Genomic DNA, 21681 nt, shown 5'->3' with positions numbered 1-21681 from the left:
CGGGAACGAATTTTGAAGGCCTTTGCAAACAGTTTGGATCCAGATGAGACGTCATGTTCTAAACAGTTTGGATCCAGATGAGACGCCACAAAACGTGGCGTCTCATCTGGATCCAAACTGTTTGCTTTTCTGATAGTATTCTTTGAAAAAAATCGAAGAAAATGCTAATTTTAGAAATTCAGCAGACGACATTTTAGCAGATGACAAATTACCCAGCATGCAAAGTGTTAAAGAAAGCCATGCCATTATAATCTATGTGCTTTGGTTTTTTAAATGAAACTTTTTTGGATATGCTCAGTCCCATTTCTTTCTATTTAAATCTTCATAGCCTAAACAGTTCCGTCTTGGCATAAAATTTGCTAGATCCAATTACCGGTAGCAGCGCAAGTCAATAAAAACCACAAGTCTCGGTTCCAGTGTTGTGAATTTTACAATACTGGCTGTGAAAACGGTATGCTGTAAAATGCCCCGGTCTTGTCTGTATTTATTTTGATGAAGGAAATTTGTTGTGATTAAACAGCTATATATTAACAATTTCTGATCGTTCTTAAATTCACACAACTTGTACACAGAGCAAGTCTGTGAAGGATGCAGCTTGGACAGAATAGGGAAGTGTTCATTCAACTTGGTGAAGTAATCTGCACCCATGAACATATACTTGTGGCCACTAGACGTTTCTTGGAATGGACTAGTTAGATCACCACCAACCAGCCCCACGGGGTGGAAATTCTGGGACTTATGAAACAGTCACAAAACTAACTTAAATGAATACAATACATGTAGAATTAATAAATGGAAAAGCACCATGGACTCGCATTTTTTCTTTAAACGTAGTTACGAAATTGATACACAACAAAGAATATCAGGGTCTAATGTATACCACATTGTTTATAAACTTGTACTGTATAATACTTAATGTAGATTATCACACCATAATTATCTTACAATGCAAATCATAACATGCTACTATTTCAACTGGCGCAACACTTTTGCCTAATCAGAACGGAAAAACAAAAAGCAAATATATTTCTAGATTTATTATTTCAAAGGAACACTTCCGATTAATTACATGTAAATGCAAACATGGGTTGTTGAATAATGTACAAAATCAGGATAAGCAAAACAGTTGAAAACACAATGTAACGAGCAGTTTCAATAGGTTAAATAACATAAAATGTGTTGGTTAAAAAACAAAATGCATGTAAAAAGACATAACTTTGGAACATATTTAAACATCATGCCATCAGTTTTCTCACATATTTGTCCCTGATCAAAAGGCATTAATATGAGATATAAAAGTATGCTTAATTTTGTAGCGAAACAGACAGAATACAAGAAACCTTCAGAGACGAGTGATGCTCCCCAAAGGTTGTTTTTTTGTCACAATATATTGCACTATATATTCAGATAAAAGGAAACCTCTTGAGGGCACAGCAGTATGGGGGACAATACCTTTTTTTATAGAAAATTTCAAAGGGCCATAACTCTGTGAAAAATCATCCGACCAGAACCCGCTGATAACATGCACATCTCCTATTGGTAGTGAAGCTTCCCATACAGTTTCATTGAATTCCGGTCATTAGTTGCTGAGAAATAGCCCAGACAAAAATTGTGCAAGGACGGATGGACGGACAGACGAAGCGGCGACTATATGCTCCCCCCAAAATAAATTTTGGGGTAGCATAATTACCAGTACTTTAATAGAACACAAAGTATATTCACTGATAAAACTGTCAAAACTGTTTACATATCTGTGTTTTAAATAATTAAATTATGTTAATTTTTGTATTAAAGTATGCCAAGATACATGATATTTTTAATTATTATCATAATCAGATTCTTGAAAAAAAACATAAATGTAAGTCTGAAATCTTTCATTGTCACTTGGGATTATGGTCCCTTTTTAGTGAAAAAAAACTGGAGTCGCTCTTTACAGAGACAGTATTGCTGGTAGAAGGCTTAAACATGTGTTGTGTTCTGAGAAAACTGGGTATAATGCATGTGTGTAAAGTGTTGTCCCAGATTAGCCTGTGCAGTCCGCACAGGCTTATCAGGGAAGACACTTTCCGCTTTTATGACATTTTTCGTTTAAATGAAGTCAACTTTTTCGCAAAAATCCAATTTAGGGCGAAAGTGTCATCCCTGATTCGCCTGTGTGGACTGCACCGGCTAATCTGGGACGAAGTTTTAAGCACATGCATTATTCCCAGTTTTCTAAGAACACAACTCATATATACCATGTAAGCTTGCACACCTCCATAATTTGGTTTGGATGTTTTCAAAGCAACTGGAATTATCGACCCTTTTTAAACATTGTTGTGTGTCACTCAAAAAGTTTTACGTCTAGCTTCTGAAACTTAACAAAACATATTACATGTGACCTTGCACACCTTCCTACTTTGGTTCAGTTTGGTTTCAAACATTTGTGAAGATTTGAGACAAAAGCAGAATGTTGGTGCATCTGTTTCCTTACATACATTTATGCTATGACTAGATTGCACTAAGATAAAAAAAAACTCTAATGCATACTCACACACGCTGTTCCACATCATGAAAACAACTACACCAGTTTGGGTTGTAAAACAAACAAAAAACTGCATTATTATGCTTTGTTCATGTAGGCACAAACTGGGCATCAGCAAACAAAATGTAAGTAATGAAGTAGTTTTTACAAAACAAAAGCTCATAAGCTCTTTTTTTTAAATCATGTCGTACTTTAAGTTTAACTTGCTTAATTTTCCAGCTACAAGGTACACAAAGCACATATCTGATTGTTGAATGAAACTTTGAGAGCTTTTTTGCAATTGATTACATAAGTGTGTATTAAATATTACACTTTTCGTTATTGAAAGTCAGTGAAAAATGGTAATTAATTTCTTTAAATGTTATTATAGTAAAAAATGTTAAACAAGTTAATATAATTCCAGCACATATATACATCATAGATGCAAAAACATTCACAAATATTCTGCAATCCTGACATAGCGTTTACCAATAACTTAAAATACTAATTAAACATTATTATACATGTGATTTCATGTGTATCTGTCACAATTAATCAAATTATTTGGCAGTAATAAAATGGTTGCATAATGTATAATATAAGATACAAACTACAAAGAACATAATACAATGACAATCGAAATTGAATATTTTTTCATATAATCATGTTCTTTTTATTGTAAACACGTTTGTAATCCAATAATATTTAATTGCTCTTTTACTGTTATAGGCTAGCCATGTTTGCTATATACATTTATGGTAACATACACAATAATAAATGTGGTATATATTAAAAACATTTCTTCCACAATAGAAACCTGCAAATATGTGTTCTTTCTAAACTTTAACAAATTGTCATACTATTGCAATAAGTGAATATCTTTTGATATCTTGAATTTATGAGATTTCAACATTATTATGTAACATTGTTGAAACATGTCTACCAATAGGCAATATAGCTTACCAAAATTAATCTGATACAGCCCTTCATGACCAAATATTAATTGATATTTATTAAAATATTCATTGATATTTATTAAAGTATTGTTTTAACACAATTATAAGTTTTTGAACTAGAATTCCATCAAATAGATAACAGACTATCTTACTAACTTAGCATAATTGTCATTTACTTTATGCATAAACAAAACCTAGTCCATATAAACGGACTTCCAGAGCCTTTGATAATTTTTGCTATGGCGGCTCTGGGAGTCCATATGCACCACTTTATAAACATGGTGCAGTTCAGTGCATGGAATCCGCGCGCTTCACTAAACAGACGTCGTTCGAGACAAATTGAGGAAAATAATGAATAAACTTCATAAACATGTTAAATTTACCTGAATGGCAACCTACAAATGTTATCCTTTGCATGCACCCTATAAAAACACGATGATGTCTCAACACACTTTTCTCCCTGACATTTTTATTTTTCAATTTGAAACAGTGTATTCTGTATCGAATACCACATCGTTATCGACTTTAATAGGCTTAATCACATAACCCGATGTGCAAAATATTGGTGAACTGCGACCTTACCAATATTGGGTCAATTTTCCAATATGGTGGATACAGCGTACGAAAGAAAAACTAAGTCAATAAAAAGCAATTATTCTTGCTTTAATGGTACCATTTGGATGAGTTTATGGTTTAGACAGGTAAACTTTAATAAGTTCTTGCAGATTCAGTGTTCCATAACCCTTGCATTGTTGATAACATTTTGCACCCATGGACAAGAGAGAGCGCATTGCAGCTCTCAGCAACACATTGGGTTATAAACCTAAGAGTTGAAGTATTGCAACTAAAACAAGACCAAGTGATATAATAGAAAAAAGCAATTTACTTGAAAAGAGTTCCCAAGTATCAGGTTAATTATGGGGACCTAAAAATCATAAACATCTCAGCAGCAGTCCTAACATGCATACATACATACATAACAAATCAAAGCAATTCACACCTAACAAAATCTGAATACTGGATTGCTGCCTTTAAGTGTTGGGTTGAGAAATCAGTTGTAATGTCAAACAACAGGTATGAGTATCATTCCTTTAATTGATATCATAACAAAATGAGCCTTGTTCTGGGAAACCGGGCTTAATGAATGTGCGTAACGTGCAATCCCAGATTAGCCTGTGCAGTCTGCACAGGCAAATCAGGGACAACAATTACGATCATGTGTCGATCATGATTTGCCTGCACATGCATTAAGCCCAGTTTTCCCACAATGTGGCTCAAACTAAAAGCTCGCCATTCAATTGTCCACTCTAGTGTGATAGTAGAGGCCGAAGGTCATGGCCAGGGTCCATGACATACATGTCCACCAGGTGAGAAACGAGAGCAATCCTTTGTAGAACACTGGCGTAAACACGGCCCGAAGATCAGAGAACACCAATGTGAACTCGCTCACCGTTTCCACCAGAGTTTCTGAGGCGTTGGCAGGTTTTTGAACAGCAACCGGGGCTGACCATTGGTAGGACATTGCAAACTGCTCGGCCCTCTCTCCGAAGATGCCTGACCACGAGAACTGGCCTAGAGTCTTGTACATGAAGGCAAGGAAGAGCAGTACAAAGACAGGAACCACATATTGCACGGCTACTACTATGATGAAGTAGAAAACGCGAGCAACCAACTTCTTTACGTCCGAATTGCTGACCCTCCCGCTCTCCTTGTTTAAGCTTTCAATTTTATTATGGGCGGTGTTAAGATGAGACTGCATGTGGGTAGGAAGAAGCGCTAGGCGTAGTACACAAAGCACCACAAACATGGAGATTCTAACATTTTCAAACACTGGCTCTGTAAACACTTTTGTCTTTATTTTCCAGTTCAGACCACAAAGAATATCTCTGGCCAGTGGTTTTATCCATAGCAGTAACATCAAATATGGTAAGGCAAAGTTCAGATGGAGCAGCACCTGTTTGAACCTAGTCTCCCTTGAGTATTTTAGTGCATCAATATAGAGCTTTGCAGTCCTCAATCCAGGGAAAGTCATTAAAGCACCAATAAAGGCGCAAAAGAACGCCAAGATAATTTTGAACGTAAGAAACTCTACTGGACCTGCAGACTCTATGCCTTGAACCTTCAGCAGCTTAACTGCCCCACTGGAAAAGTTCTCATAACCCGCTTCCAGTCCAAATTCAAGGACACTTTCATCAACGACCAGAATTCCCATTGACAATACAAGACAAAAGAAGCCAAAGGTAAAAATGAGAATCCTCTCACCGCCGTCCTCTGCCTTAAAATAATCAGCTGTCATGCTAATTAGCACCCTAACGCAAAAAGCGACAGCAAGCAGGCACCACAAGATGCTGATGTTCATTTCATTGGTGTCTCTAAATAAGTAATAGACTTCCGTAAGCACGTACACCACTACTGCACTCAGGGAAAAGTCTACAATCCATAAGTATTCACTGTAATAATGAAGGTGAACAAGATCGATGGCATGAACTGGGGCTGTATCAAGCTGCATGGGAGTGTTGCAGGGGATCGTGAAGGTTTCATCAGCATCCTTCAGAAGGGTTCCTTTCTTTGCATTGTTCCTTCGAGACTTTGAGTTGGACTTGTTGGAACCTGATGGTGCTATACCTGCTGCTTTGCGCAAGTCTTCGTCCGATGGATGAAGGTAGCGAACCAAACGTCCTGCATTAACACAGAAATACCGGTCCATTTAAAACATAAAATTATATTTTCAACATGTTAATAAATACACTTTCATCATACAGTTTGCAGCATTTCTTGTATCAAAATATCAACATAGACCATCCAATCTTCGATTTCGTTTTTTTTATTAGAAAAAAAAACAGAACAAAATAATCAGATGTGAAACAGATACTTAATTTCCCATGTCTACCACTGTCTTCCTTTCAACATTTGTTTTGGACAACATGACCCCTAGCTGGGCATGTGGATAGGTACATGTAGGTAGGTGACAGAGTTCTCGCAAGAATTTCAGAACATGGAGCCAACAACTCCTGCCTTAGGACAAGTAAGTGTCCCCTTTAAAATGAATGCTACCTGAGCAGTATCATTCTTACTTTAAAAAACGACATTTTTTTTATCTTCAATCTCAATCTTATCTTCTTAAAACACACTATAAGTGAAGTGGGAATAAGACATTATCTTATATGCAGTTTTAGATGTTGTATTTATGTGTTTTGACAAATTATTAGTAATTTACTTAAATTTAAACTTGCATATATAAGTGCATTATTCAAATTGATTTTACCACAAAACTGAAATACTAAAAAGATGGAAAAAAATAAACAAAATGAAACCAAAACTCCACTCGTAAAAACGGTTAATATTCTAGACAAATGTGTCAAGCAATTTGAAAAAAGTTGAGTACACACAATTTGTGGACTTTATTTTGTTAAGTTAAATTGTACAATGGGCCATGACTATATATTCTTTAGTGGAAAACCTGCAAAGGGCCATCTAAAAATTGGCCATATGCAAAATTGCTTTTTTTATGATGAAGTGCACATTAAGTTTATTCAGCTTTAAAATTGTGCAGTCTTTGTTAAATTGCCTGTCAAACAGTTCAGGAAAAAAATCTGACCAGCATGTTGTCAGCAAATGTCGATTCGGATAACAGATGAAATCTCTAAATAAGTGCATTTTCTAATGCCTCCCACTTTGTTGGGTGAGAGGATATACTAATGTTCCATTGGGATTTTAAATAATCAATAGTTACTATGCCAAAGATTCTTAACAAAATACCTGCAAGCAACCATCTTCCCAGTGAGTAGAAACAGGAAAGTTTCTGCAAGAAGCTGAACACAATCAGGCTAAATACCAGCTGGGCACCAAGAATAGCCATACTTGAATGTACAAGTACCTGAAAACACAGTAAAGCCAACAATGTAATTTACCATAAGTTGTGGTGTGTGTAGATGTGTGAGGAGTTGGTTTTTTCCTTGAATTACTAAAGAACATGAGAAGCCCTTGCTGTTTAGCATAATCTTGAAAAGGAGGTTCATACAGTACAGCCAAAAGTGATTCTGCATGCTTCACACACCACTGTGATCTGTCTCAAGTGTGTCCATAAGACATTTCTGGTGACATCAATATGATAAGGGTGATGTTGCAGAGCAAGTTTCCATTATCACCTAAATTGATTTTAAGTGTACTGAGTCACAATGAATTATGATGAGTAGCACTAGCAGACAAACAAACACAAATGATACCACCAACATTGAAAATGAAATAACATTAAAAAAACAAATATTAGATGGAATCTATCATACACATCTCAATGGAATAATACTAAGAGCGCGTGCACAGCATGTTGAACACAATGAAAAAAATACAAAATATTTCGCAAACATTGAAAAACGTAGAAGTGCACAAAAAACTGTACACAAATTAGTAGTCAATGGCAAAGATATAACAAACAGAACTCAAATACTAGAAGAACAACGTTTATTTTTCGAAACCCTCTATAAAAGAAATTTTTTCAAAACCCTCTATAAAAGAAAAAATGTTGAAAATAACACCCTTTTTAAAAATACACATCACGCTTTAAACCAGGAGGAAAAACAACTGTGCGACGGATTGCTTAATGAATATGTATGTGGATTAGCCCTAAAAGAAATGCAAAATAACAAAAGCCCAGGATCTGATGGCATCACAATCGAATTTTATAAAATATTCTGGAATGATATAAAAACACATCTAATTAATTCATTTAACTATTCATTTAACAACGAAAACTACGCTACAAAAACAAGGTATTATATCACTTATTTCAAAACCTGGAAAAAACTTAGAATCATTATCAAACTGGCGCCCGATAAGTCTACTTAACAATGATTATAAAATTGCAACTAATAGTATAGCAAACAGAATATAAAAAAAATTACCATCAATCATTTCAAAATCTCAATCTGGTTTCATAAAAGGACGTTACATTGGTGAAAACGTTCGTCTTATCCAAGAATGCATAAACTATTTCAACAATTCAAATAATCCTGGTCTAATATTCTTTGCAGACTTTGAAAAGGCATTTGATTCGCTTGATCATTCATTTATGTTCTCTTGCTTAGAAAATATGAACTTTGGTGAAAGTCTCATTCAATGGGTCAAACTATTCTATACCGATATTAACAGTATAATCATTAACAATGGCTTCTTTTCAAACAGTTTTAACATCGAACGAGGGGTTCGACAAGGATGTCCACTCTCATCATCCCTATTTATTATTTGCATCGAGTATCTATCACATCACATCCAATCAAATAAACACATAAAAGGCATATCACTAGAACCTGACGAAGAAATCAAACAATCCCTATTTGCTGACGATGCAACTTATTTTTTAAATGACAATTACTATTCTTTCCATAACCTTATAGAGTCGCTAACCCTTTACGGAATGACATCGGGTCTTAAACTAAACAAAAGTAAATGTACTGTGCTACGAGTAGGTAAATTAAAACAAAGTAATGTTCAATATAAAAAAGAAATTAAATTTAATTGGACATCTGATGAAGCCACAACGTTAGGAATTACTTTCACAAATAATGAAAAGGATACAGTTCTAAAAAACATGCTACCTAAATTACAGAATTTTAAAAACTGCTTAAAATCATGGCATCATCGTAAACTTACACTTATTGGAAAAAACACAGTATTGAAAACGTTTGCACTTCCTAAGTTAATATATGTATTTACAGTTCTCCCAAATCCACCAATTGATGTTATTAACGATATAAAATCAGCAATATTTAATTTCATATGGGACGGTAAGCCTGATAAAATAAAAAGAACTCAGTTAATTCAATCTGTAGAAAATGGAGGTATCCAATTAACGAACATTGACTCATTCTTGAATGCAATCAAATGCAGCTGGGTTAAAAGATACCTAGATAATACCAATACGAGTAAATGGAAATTATTCTACCAGAAAATCCTAAAAAAATATGGTGACTCCTTACTCTTTGAATGTAACATCAGCAATACTATCTTATATGAAATTGCAAACGAAAACATATTTCTGTCTGATGTTCTATCAGCGTGGAGTGATGTCACTCATGACTTAGAAACCCAAACCAGCAGTAAAACAATAATATGGAATAATGAAGACATAACGTCAAACAATAAGACATTTTTCTATAAAGACTGGTTTGAAGGAAGCATTAAATATGTAAACCAATTATATGACTACAGAATTAAGGATTTCTACTCTTTTGATAATATATGCTACATATATGGAATACCTTCAAATAATTTTCTGAAGTACTACACACTAATCAAAAGCATACCCATACATATTAAATCTGAAATCAATACAAACAAGGGCTGTTTGTAAAACGTGCATGCCCCCCATATGGGCTCTCCGTTGTAGTGACAGCCATTGTGTGAATATGTTTTTTGTCACTGTATGTCAATGACCTGTGAAATGTATCCAATTAATAGTGCAAAAACCAATCAGGACCTATACTAATCAATTATATCCATTATATGATTGAGTCTTTGATTTTTTGGATTCCTTTCACACATTTTGACTTATTTGACAATATGTGAAACGTGCACACAATTTGTTATGTTTTATTTATTAATGGTAATGAAACATGTTATTTATAGCAGTTAACTCCCCTAGTCAATGACCACCATAGATAGCAATGCAATCTGATTAAAAATAGCTAAGGCTAGTGTTGTGTATTGGGCAAATGTATATAAGTGCAACTTGACCACATGACCAGTATCATGTGTTTACCACACACAGAAGTCAGTTATGTAATAGACCATTAATTCCACTCCCAACTTTGGCCACTTGCCAAGATACTGACCAGTATCAGATGGGGTTGTGAAACTGTGTAAACAGTGAACACCAGTCCATGTAATACTGGCCTACCACTTGTACTAGTTGATTTGGAGTTAATACAGTAATGCATGTACAAATGAGACACTAAGCCTAAAAGTTAATTATATGTGCCTCTGAAAACTAACCAGACGAGTGGGTTGAAATTTACAATCTTTACTTGGCATTTGAGGAAATCTGAACTCTCAGGGTTTGGATAGAACATCCCCAAATTAACTTTTCTTTACACTGTTGTTATTTTTGTTCAATACACAAATATTAACCTAACTTTACAAATCCTGTACAGTAAAGGAAACTAAATCTAAGTTGATATTTTAATATGCTTGATCCTATTTATGTATTAACATTGTTTTATACATACAAACTGTGTTGCTGTTTTTCAATTAACAAGCAGATTAAAAATTAATTATATATTTTTATGTATAATTTGAATTGACAAAATTAAATGCAAGTTGCGTAGCAAGAATTACATGTTTGATTTATTGTCAGTGAATCATGACATTTTCTCAATGTTTCAGACCACCAGTTTGTCAAAGCTATCAACCGCTTGGATGGTCAAGCTTAATAGAATTGACCCAGCAAATCACAACTGTCCTGTTGCCATATAATATTACATATCATATTACATTGGTTTTTTGAATGTTGAATTCTCACGTCATTTCCATAAACATAGTATTTACTGGCACAGAAACAAAGGCTTATACATCATTATGAATTAACATGTGTCAAAAATTCAATTTGTAAGTCTCTTTACTGGACAGTGTGAAAACAGAATAAACTAGTGACCTGAAAATCAATAGGGGTCATCTGCGAGTCACGATCAATGTACCTATGAAGTGTCATGATCCTAGGCAAAAGCGTTCTTGAGTTATCATCCAAAAATCATTTTACTATTTCGGGTCACCGTGACCTTGACCTTTAACCTTGTGACCTCAAAATCAATAGGGGTCATCTGCGAGTCATGATCAATCTACCTATGAAGTTTCATGATCCTAGGCATATGCGTTCTTGAGTTATCATCCGAAAACCATTTTACTATTTCGGGTCACCGTGACCTTGACCTTTGACCTAGTGACCTCAAAATCAATAGGGGTCATCTGCGAGTCTTGATCAATCTACCCATGAAGTTTCATGATCCTAGGTGTATGCATTCTTGAGTTATCATCCGGAAACCATTTTACTATTTCGGGTCACCGTGACCTTTGACCTAGTGACCTCAAAATCAATAGGGGTCATTTGCGACTCATGATCAATCTACCCATGAAGTTTCATGATCCTAGGCGTATGCATTCTTGAGTTATCATCCGGAAACCATTTTACTATTGCGGGTCACCGTGACCTTGACCTTTGACCTAGTGACCTCAAAATCTATAGGGGTCATCTGCAAGTCATGATCAATCTACCCATGAAGTTTCATGATCCTAGGCGTATGCGTTCTTGAGTTATCATCCGAAAACCATTTTACTATTTCGGGTCACCGTGACCTTGACCTTTGACCTAGTGACCTCAAAATCAATAGGGGTCATCTGCGAGTCATGATCAATCTACCTATGAAGTTTCATGATCCTAGGCGTATGCGTTCTTGACTTATCATACGACAACCACCTGGTGGACGGACCGACCGACCTACCGACCGACCGACCCACCGACATGAGCAAAGCAATATACCCCCTCTTCTTCGAAGACGCATAATAATACACCATGTACTCAAACAACATTTGTAGAAAACATACTTGGAAGAAAAAACAAAACAAATAAAATATTTTACACACTACAAATTAAAAACCCTACAGAAAACTCCAAAATCCAAAATAAATGGCAAGTCCTTTTTGGAGAAAATGAACTTAATTGGAAACACATATTTACCATGCCATATAAAGCAACTATTGAAAGCACACTGAGAAATTTTCAATATAAATACATCCATAGAATTATAGCTACAAATAAATATCTCTATAAATGCAAATTATCTAACTCAAATCTGTGTAACTTCTGCAGTGAAAACATTGAAACTATAGAACATCTTTTTTGGGAGTGCAAACACATCCAGCCTATTTGGAATCAATTTATATCTTTTCTTGAACAACATCAACTAAACGTTAAACTATCTTTCTTAAATGTAAGTTTCAGAATTAACTCATTGAAATCAATAGACTGTAATAATATTGTGAATTTTATTGTTATATTGATGAAATATTTTATCTTAATTGTTTTAATTTAATTGTTTTGTCCATAGTCTTAAACTAAAAATCCAGATTGAGAAAGAAATAGCCCTCAGTAATGACACATTACAAATCTTTGAACAAAAACGGAATCAGATTAAATTCTCATAATGTTTTGTGCACTAATATACATTTCACTCTAATGTTAGTTTATCCCTCTAAAATAGTTTTGTTTATTTTTTTTTTCAATCGGATAAGATCATTGTGTATATACAACAAAACACACAAGTCCAGTATGCTTTCTTCCGACTTTATACAACTCATCATTTTTCATAACTATTTCTCTGTTGTTCTTTTCTTTTCTCTCTAAAAAATATATATATATTAGCATATCTTGTATAACATGTCTGAACTTTATTGCTTTGTACAATCACTGTGTTGTATGATCATATACATGTTTACATTGTATGTATGATATTTAAAAAAAAAAAAAAAGAGTAGCACTAGCAGTGATTTCATGTAAATCTTGTGATGATATTTTTACTTTAAAACTTAAACTCAGTGTGATAAATCCTGCAAAATAAAATTTTAATCTCACCAAGATGAGTGTGTGACAAATGACTTTAAACTGTATACTAAAACCTGCATCGGTCAAAAACAATAACGATGACGTGTGCAAGCAGGTGCGTGTTGTTAAACCAATCAAATTTCATTGTTTTACAACTTACGGCAAGGTGTTTGTTCGCAAAATTGAAAAATAGATCTGCAAATATCAAGAACCGCTTACGATTGTTTTTTATAAACTGTCAAATGGCTTCAATAATTTACATGCCCGGCGGGCCACAAACGTGAATTTTTGTATGTGCCCGGCAGTAATTTTACTCGCCACGGGCGATCGGACGTGTGCTAATTTCGAAGACTGTTTGTATAATGGTCTCTATATTATCAAAACACATACTCAAAAAATAAAGTTGAGAGAGGCTTTGTCCAAATTTGTTTCTTATACAGTAGCGCGTTTAACGATATCAGATTTTGGGCAGGAATAAAACTTGGGTACAGTCTAAATTGGCCGTGTACGTGTTAGTATATTTTCCATACCCTGGGTACATTTAAGTATACTTAAGAGTACACAGGGTACATTTAAGTAGTACCCGCGCCGACAATGACCAATAGAGCGAAAGTGCTTGGAAATAACTGTGATATTTATTTATATTTGTGATTTAAATTCAAATTATTTAAAATGATATGATTTTAATTCCTTCATTGCTTTTGATGGTATGTCAGATCTTTCTTTATTCAAGTTTGATTGTCAGATCTTTCTTTAGTCGCAAGAATACTGTTTTGTAAGCTACCAAAAATTATTAAACACATTGCACGTCGCAAGAAAAGAATTGTTTGCAAATTTTATCATCACAAATTAGTCAGTTATGTAACTTAATTGTTTTAATTTTAGGCAACATAATTAATAATTGTGTTAACCCAATAAAACTCTGTGGTACCAAAGGCATAGGGTACGAATTGTCAGGAGGACAAACAATAATGCTACTATCACACCTATATTTGACTTTGAGGCACATCTTGTATCACATATACGAGATACATCTTAAAATAGAGTTAAATGTCCTATTTGCAGTAAATTTGTTGCAAACGTTCTTATGATTGTTGTTATTGTCTACAAATTTGATTTACTCCGGCTTTATCCGAATTTTCCCGTACGAACACTATGACACGGTAAGTACAATATAATAAATCATGAAAATGACAAAAATGTCAATATCTTAATGCTTGCATTTATATTTAAAGTTTTAATTATCATAACTAATTATCAATATAATACCAAATATCAATCCCCAATTGAGGTTTGCTGCAAAATCGTTGCAAACTTCACGCTGTTTGACAGCCGGAAATGGCAAGGCCAAATTTAAGCATGCGCATTGTCGAGTTTGGCATTCTTGCAGTAACAAGACAACAAAGTGTACTCTTGGTTCGTTAGTGACAGGTAAATTGCATTTGCTATATCACATTTTACCTTATTCAATAAAAAATTATGTTGTATTTGGTGTTTTTGTTCTATAACAAATATCTCATAAGCTTTTTAGGACCTTTAGTTACAAATGTGGCGTCCGTTGAAACCATCACAACTCAGTGTGTCGTATTCGTCATCAATCGCATTCGTACATTTTTTGGCAGATATATAGGTTATTTAAGTGTATTAAACCTTAACGTATAAATGAATTCTTTATTTTTTGTCTTAACGAGTCTTTACCACTGAACATTTTATATCTATAAAAACATTTGGAGGAAACACGATACTACAGGCGATTGGTGTATAGCGGATTTTAGTGAGAAACGGATAGGTTAAACGTTTTTTGCAAAATACTTTTATTTATGTTCAGATTTATAGTTTTTTATGAAATGAATACAAAAAGCCTATCATTGTTAAGTCGATTCATGTTTGTGTTGACGTGTGTCAATGTTTACAACTGTTTCTTTTTTCGAAAGCAAAACAAGGTCACGTTATGTACGCACCGTTTTTGTGATGACAAGAAAAGTGCAGACGAATGGTTTCTTAAATTTTGCAGATTTTGTTTGGTAAACATAATGTTTATTGATGTAATATTTTAGTATTATGTGTCCTTTATGTAACCAAGGTGAGAAAATATGCAGCCAGACCGGGACTTGAACCCGGGACCTCCGCATTCCGTGCGAACGCTCTACCGACTGAGCTATCCGGCCCGCTTACACATAGTTCTCTACCTTGTAAATATAAACCCCTGCTACATATTTCTCACCTTGGTTAAATTGGCGCCCAACGTGGGGCGCCAATGTAACCAAGGTGAGAAAATATGCAGCCAGACCGGGACTCGAACCCGGGACCTCCGCATTCCGTGCGAACGCTCTACCGACTGAGCTATCCGGCCCGCTTACACATAGTTCTCTACCTTGTAAATATAAACCCCTGCTACATTTACAACAGTAAGAATGCTCAGAAACCAAATTGATGCGTACCATATAAAATAAGCATGAAAGCTGCAACTCAGGATTTAGTGAATAACGGACATGTGGTGACCCATATTCAGGAATGTAGGGATTGTCTCAAAATAAATATAAACTCAATTGAAGTTGTCCAATACACATGTGGTTAGCGTGTGGCTATGATATTAATTAGTGAAAACACCATTTTTAATGAAAAATAATCAAATTATAACAAAAAATTGATTTCTCTGAAAACATATTTTTCACTATCAAATCTATATTTATAACAAGGTATTCAACTCAAAATGACCCGTATATAAGGTACATCGCTTTGAACATCCATTACTTCATCAATTGTGCAGCAATTTCCATGAACTTGGTCTTATTAAACGCAGAAATGAATTTACTTTCTGGAAATGTATATATATTGCAATTATTTTTTACAAATGCTGTGTCAAATGTAATCCGATAAAGACCTAAGCAATCCGGTAATGGCTGAATCAGTGTTCCATGAAATTCGTGCATGGTGTTTACGTTGAAATGAGACTCAAAGTCCTTAGCTAGCCGTTATACACCAATCGACTGTATCACCTAATTGATCTCGATTGGTCATTGTCGGCTCGGATACTACTTACCCTGGGTACTCTTAAATACACAAATAAGTACCCGGGATAATTAAGGCTAAATTGGTCCTTGTCGGCTATTTTTCTTTAAATTAATTATATTCACATTTATGTCAATTTTCTGTAAAATGGCTTCTATATTATTGAAACTCGTACTCAAAAAGCATGTTGATACAGTTTCTTTTTAAAGAGAAGTTTAAGATAATCGGTAGCACGTTTTACGACATCGGAATTTTGGGCGGGAATTCAACTCGGGTACAGTCTAATATCCACCCGTCTCGGGTACGGTTAAGTGTATTTACCGTACCCAGGGTACATGTTAGTATACTTAAGAGTTGCCGGGGTACATATAAGTAGTACCTGAGCCGACAATGACCAATCGAGCCCTATTTGAGCCTGGTTTAATCTCACTGTGATTGCATGTTTTGTGTTTGGTTAGTTTTCAGGGCAAATTTCTAGAAAGTGCATTCTCCCCTCACAGCAATTTCCATACCAAAATGAAGTACATTTTATAAAAGAAATATTGGTAATTGAAGTCTAATTCAAAATTATTACCAACTTCCAGGAGTCTCGTCAGTAAATTCATTATTAGGTTTGATTGCTGGGACACACTCAGGGTCTTCACATAACAAATCTTATTATTACTATATAAGTCTTGAAATACACATGAGAGCAGGCTGTGGTGCTGGACTCGAGTCCACAACTAGCACCATGCTTTTCCAACAAGGCTACCCAGCTTCTGGGACATACCCACTGACTGGTTTATTTAACTTGTTTGTATCAACCTTTATTGCAATCTCAGACTCAGGATGGCAGCATGAAGTGTCATCCTCATTCTTCTGACATGCCAATTTGATATGATATACTACATTTTTGGTTTAATGTATTATTTTTAAGGTATTTCAGCATGGCATAACAGAATTGTTCATCATCTGGGTTCTGTTTAACAATTAAACAATGGACCCCCTACCACCAAGAAAACCTAAAGAGAATCGTCCATTTTATGCCCCACCTGAAGATAAACCAATTGCAGTTCAGATCATTAACGAAGCAAGATCATCTCTGAAAGAACTTAAAACCAAGAGGCCGTTTACACCTCGTGAAGATAGGAGGACGTTGTTTGGTCCGCGATCAGTCAGCAGTACAGATAACAGACCACCAAGTGCTTTCAGGTGAATTTGTAATGTATATCCTATTTCTCCTGTATGACATAAATACCTTTATTATTTTGGTTATGCCTTTTATATTCAATTTACATAAGGGTTATTTAAAGATGCCATCTGATGAGCCAGTTATGGTCAATTGATGCAGTTTGGTACTACAACTTATTTTGTACCTTGTCCATGCTATAAACATTTAAAAAATAATGCTTTTCTCCACAAAATGATGAAGATACAGGGCTTTTCACTGACCCTTAACAGGGGCCGAAATATTGCCCCTTCTCAATAGAAAATAATGTCATTTTTTCGCAAAATTGATAAAGGAATTTCCCAAATTGTAAAAAATTTTTTTTTTTTTTACTAAGACATATTGGGCATCTCCCAAATTGAAAGCAATGAGCTCTAATTTGATTAAGAATGCACCACAATGTGTCTTTTAATACTTCTGCACAATGAAAAGACCCTGTTTCAAAATGAGCAGTTATCGCGCATGAAATTCCCAATTTGAAAGGCCCCTGGCCTCTCCCCAATTTCCTGATGAAAAGCCCTGAGATAAGTCTGCATGGTTTATGTCATGCTAATAATATTTAATGACTTATGCTTTTTTTAATCGTTTTAGTATAACTCTATATAGTAAATACTTGTTATATTGTGAATGCGTATTCTCTTTCCTTTCAGCCTTGACTCCCGACATTTTGATCCCGACTCGAGACCTGTGTCTGGTACAAGACTCAGCCCACTAGATCATGTGAGTGATATAGACATTGAGCCATGTCATGCAAAAAATGGGTCTTATACCATAAACAGCCAGAGTAGCTCCAGACTGGTGTTCACAATAATGCATTATGTTACGGCAGACAGGGTAGCTGAACTCCTCACAAGACTGTGCGATATATGGCCTAGACACATTTTTGCATGATGAAGGTTATTTTATAGTAAATGCAAAAGCTCTGCTCCCTTTTACTAAGCGATTTTAATATTTTCATCAGCAGGTTTTCAGGTGTGTTTCAAAATGATACTTAATATGTTATCAGTGAATGAAATATACACCAGTCCATAAGTCCAGCAGTTGTAAAATATGATAAGGACTTGCTCAGATTGTCAGGTTTTTTGAAGGCAGACGTTATAATATTTGTATTCTTGTTATAAAATAATTGTGGCTTGCTTGAACGAACTCTTAATTTCAAAGACTGTAGTCTGTACATTGTCGGGTTTAAAAGTTTATGGTTATACCATTCGCGACTAGGTGTTTGTGTCTGTTGCAGAATTGATATACATGAAGTGGTTTTTATTATGATGAGTTTGAAGCTGCCCTGTTACCTTTTAAATATCCATGCTACTGTAATTTTCAGATACCTTTATTATCAAGTCCTCAAGAACATGCAAGATTTAAAGCTGCCCTGTTACCTTTTAAATATCCATGCTACTTTAATTTTCAGAAACCTTCTTTATCAAGTCCTCAAGAACATGTAAGATTGTGTGGTACATGGTTCTGTTTGTGTAACTCTTGCCATAAGTTGCTGCTATATCGTTGTCCGCAACTCTCTTTAATTAAGTTGTGTTATTCACAGTTTTAGAGTTTAGGCAATGACAAAGAATAATTTGGAGAATGCTTTTAAAACAGGACCTGTCTCATACTTGTTTTTTGATGTCATAGATGGTAATAGTATTCTCGTAAATGTTCTTTGTATCATAGTAACATTTGATTTGAAAACCTATAATCTATTCACAGTGTAACAATTATAGTGTAAACACAGGTTAATAATTTAACATACTATTAGTGTATTTTAATAAAAAGTATCTATATTGACATCAAAACTTCAGCCAATGTTTATTTTGTTTAATGTTTTAATTTGAGTGAAATGAAGGTTCTTGATGAATAGTAACAAGAGATGTGGCCTATAATGGATTTGTCTAATATCATTGCATGTTTAGTATAGTTTAGTAAAAGATATCTTTCTCACAAGAAAGTTGAGCAGCCAATTATAGAGATGGCAGCATTTAGCTTAATATCTTAGCAAAAGTTAATTGGCGATGGACATAATTTAAGTGTTTTCTTTCATTTTTATTTCAATATTGTCTTTCGTTGTCAGTTGTAAAGCATATTTCTGTCACAAAATTCAATTAAGAAACCATTGTCATCTCTGCAGTCTTACAGTAACATAGTCAACACAATTCCTTGAATGTCAGACTTGGGTTGGTGCCATTAACTTTAACCTTACATTTTTGTGCCACTTTAGAAAATGCTTTTGAGATTAAATGTCTATAATAGGTATTTATTGGTAAAGTCAATAATTACAAATGCTTCATAGCATTGGTTTAATATTTATGAGGCAATTACATTGTGGTGTCCAAACATAATAAGTAACTGTTTGAAATAGTATGTATTATTTGATTTTTTGTAGTAGATCTATCATCTTTAGATTCTGAGGTTTGTATGGTGCTTGGACCAGAAATCATATTCTTTATGATGTTGTGCATTTGTAATAGGGTTTTAACTTGTATTTTCATCTTGAAGAGATTTTGCTTGATCTTTCTGCTTTTCTTGAAAATTTAAATATCTTTTTTTGGATTTATTACAGATGGTTTCTTATTGAAGGGTGTTGATGGTAGTTATACAAACATGTTTGTTTGACACTAAGGACTGTTTAAATGACTACATAGCAGTGTTTTTATTCATTTAAAAGTGGGTCCGGTAACCGGACCCATTCCGAATGGAAAAAGTATGTTTTTTTCCCAAACGGGAGCTAAAAATTTCATTTTTAGCTCATCTATTTTTTGAAAAAAAATTATGAGCTATTGTCATCACCTTGGCGTCGGCGTCGGCGTCCGGTTAAGTTTTGCGTTTAGGTCCACTTTTCTCAGAAAGTATCAATGCTATTGCATTCAAACTTGGTACACTTACTAACTTTCATGAGGGGACTGGGCAGGCAAAGTTAGATAACTCTGGCGTGCATTTTGACTGAATTATGTGCCCTTTTTATACTTAGAAAATTGAAAATTTTGGTTAAGTTTTGCGTTTAGGTCCACTTTTTTCAGAAAGTATCAATGCTATTGCATTCAAACTTGGTACACTTACTTACTATCATGAGGGGACTGGGCACGCAAAGTTAGATAACTCTGGCGTGCATTTTGACAGAATTATGTGCCCTTTTTATACTTAGAAAATGGAAAATTTTGGTTAAGTTTTGTGTTAAGGTCCATTTTATTCCTTAAGTATCAAAGCTATTGCTTTCATACTTGCAACACTTACTAACTACCGTAAGGGGACTGTGCAGGCAAAGTTATGTAACTCTGACTGGCATTTGGACGGAATTATGGGCCCTTTATACTTAGAAAATTGAAAGTTTGGTTAAGTTTTGTGTTTTGGTCCATTTTACCCCTAAAGTATCATAGATATTGCTATCATACTTGGAACACTCGCAAACTATCATAAGGGTACAGTAAAAGGACAAGTTGCATAACTCTGGATGTCATTTTAACGGAATTATGGCCCTTTTTTGACTTAGTAACTTTGGTTAAATTTTGTGTTTCGATCCACTTTACTTCTTAAGTATCAAGGCTATTGCTTTCAAACTTCAAATACTTTCATGCTATCATGAGGTTACTGTACCTGGCAAGTTGAATTTTACCTTGACCTTTGAATGACCTTGACTCTCAAGGTCAAATTATTAAATTTCTCTAAAATTGCCATAACTTCTTTATTTATGATTAGATTTGATTGATACTTTGACAAAACTACTCTTACCTGACATACCACAATAGACTCCACCCAAACCATCGCCCGTGCCCCCCCCCAAACCCCCCCTCCCCCCCCCCTATATTTTTTTTTTTTTTTTTTTTTTTTTTTTTTTAGATCATCTCACAAATGACCACCACACCCTCACACTATACCCCCCCCCCCCCCCCACCCCACCCCCTCCCCAATTTTTTTTTAAACGGTTAAAAAACAAAACTATTTATTTTGATTATTTTATGTTTGAAATACCGTCCAACCATCGCACCCAAGAATCCCCCCCCCACCCCCCCCTCCCCCCACCCGAATCCCCCCCCCCTATTTTTTTTTTTTTTTTTTTTTAAGATCATCTCACAAATTACCACCACACCCTCACACTATACCCCCCCACCTCGCCCCCCCAATTTTTTTTATGAAACGGTTAAAAAACACAAATATTTATTTTATTATTTTATGTTTGAAATACCGTCCAACCATCGCACCCAAGAATCCCCCCCACCCCCCACCCCCCACCACCCTCCCCCCCCCCACCCCCGATTTTTTTTTTCCTTTTTTTCGCATTTTTGGAAGAAAATGTAATAAATGTCCGCACCCCCACACAATGCACCGCTCTTCACTCCACCCCTCCCTCCTTTGTGATTGAAAATAAGAGTCCCTTCACCTTTAAAAAGAAAATAGATGAGCGGTCTGCACCCGCAAGGCG

General features: G+C 35.0%; 2 protein-coding genes and 2 non-coding genes across 10 annotated transcripts in view; 1 reads left to right on the top strand and 3 right to left on the bottom strand.

Annotated features, from left to right (window-relative positions):
• Nucleotides 1–1022: 1022 nt before the first annotated feature.
• Nucleotides 1023–14404, bottom strand: LOC127848764 (transmembrane protein 161B-like). The gene is made up of 3 exons (XM_052381366.1): nt 14321–14404; nt 7219–7336; nt 1023–6138 (listed from the first exon to the last, which is right to left on the bottom strand). Exons 2-3 carry the CDS (start codon nt 7316–7318, stop codon nt 4754–4756), a joined length of 1485 nt encoding a protein of 494 aa, XP_052237326.1. The 5' UTR covers nt 7319–7336; nt 14321–14404; the 3' UTR covers nt 1023–4753.
• The window catches only part of LOC127848593 (armadillo repeat-containing protein 2-like), a 26867-nt gene continuing 19583 nt past the window's right edge, over nt 14398–21681 (top strand). For 5 of the 7 annotated variants that reach the window (XM_052381162.1, XM_052381156.1, XM_052381143.1 and 2 more), the window contains exons 1-4: nt 14398–14482; nt 16980–17254; nt 17921–17990; nt 18682–18711. In XM_052381162.1, the coding sequence (XP_052237122.1) occupies nt 17040–17254; nt 17921–17990; nt 18682–18711 (315 nt within the window). In that variant the 5' untranslated portion in view covers nt 14398–14482; nt 16980–17039. The remainder of the gene's footprint in view (nt 14483–16979; nt 17255–17920; nt 17991–18681; nt 18712–21681) is intronic. The other 2 variants (XM_052381170.1, XM_052381188.1) reach the window with 2 other exon arrangements.
• Trnas-gga (transfer RNA serine (anticodon GGA)) lies at nt 15148–15219 on the bottom strand. Its single transcript has one exon. It is a non-coding gene; the product is annotated as a tRNA-Ser (tRNA).
• Nucleotides 15333–15404, bottom strand: Trnas-gga (transfer RNA serine (anticodon GGA)). Its single transcript has one exon. It is a non-coding gene; the product is annotated as a tRNA-Ser (tRNA).

The sequence above is a fragment of the Dreissena polymorpha genome, chromosome 1 (assembly GCF_020536995.1).
Source record: "Dreissena polymorpha isolate Duluth1 chromosome 1, UMN_Dpol_1.0, whole genome shotgun sequence".
Lineage (NCBI taxonomy): Eukaryota > Metazoa > Mollusca > Bivalvia > Myida > Dreissenidae > Dreissena > Dreissena polymorpha.
The sequence above is the reverse complement of the archived record's forward strand: the minus strand, read 5'-3'. Positions and strand labels throughout refer to the sequence as shown.

Coding starts and splice junctions, on each gene's coding strand:
- LOC127848764 (XM_052381366.1), bottom strand. CDS start 7,318: ATGGCTATTCTTGGTGCCCAGCTGGTATTTAGCCTGATTGTGTTCAGC. Junction 6,139..7,218: donor GGGAAGATGGTTGCTTGCAG/GTATTTTGTTAA, acceptor GTGTTAATGCAG/GACGTTTGGTTCGCTACCTT.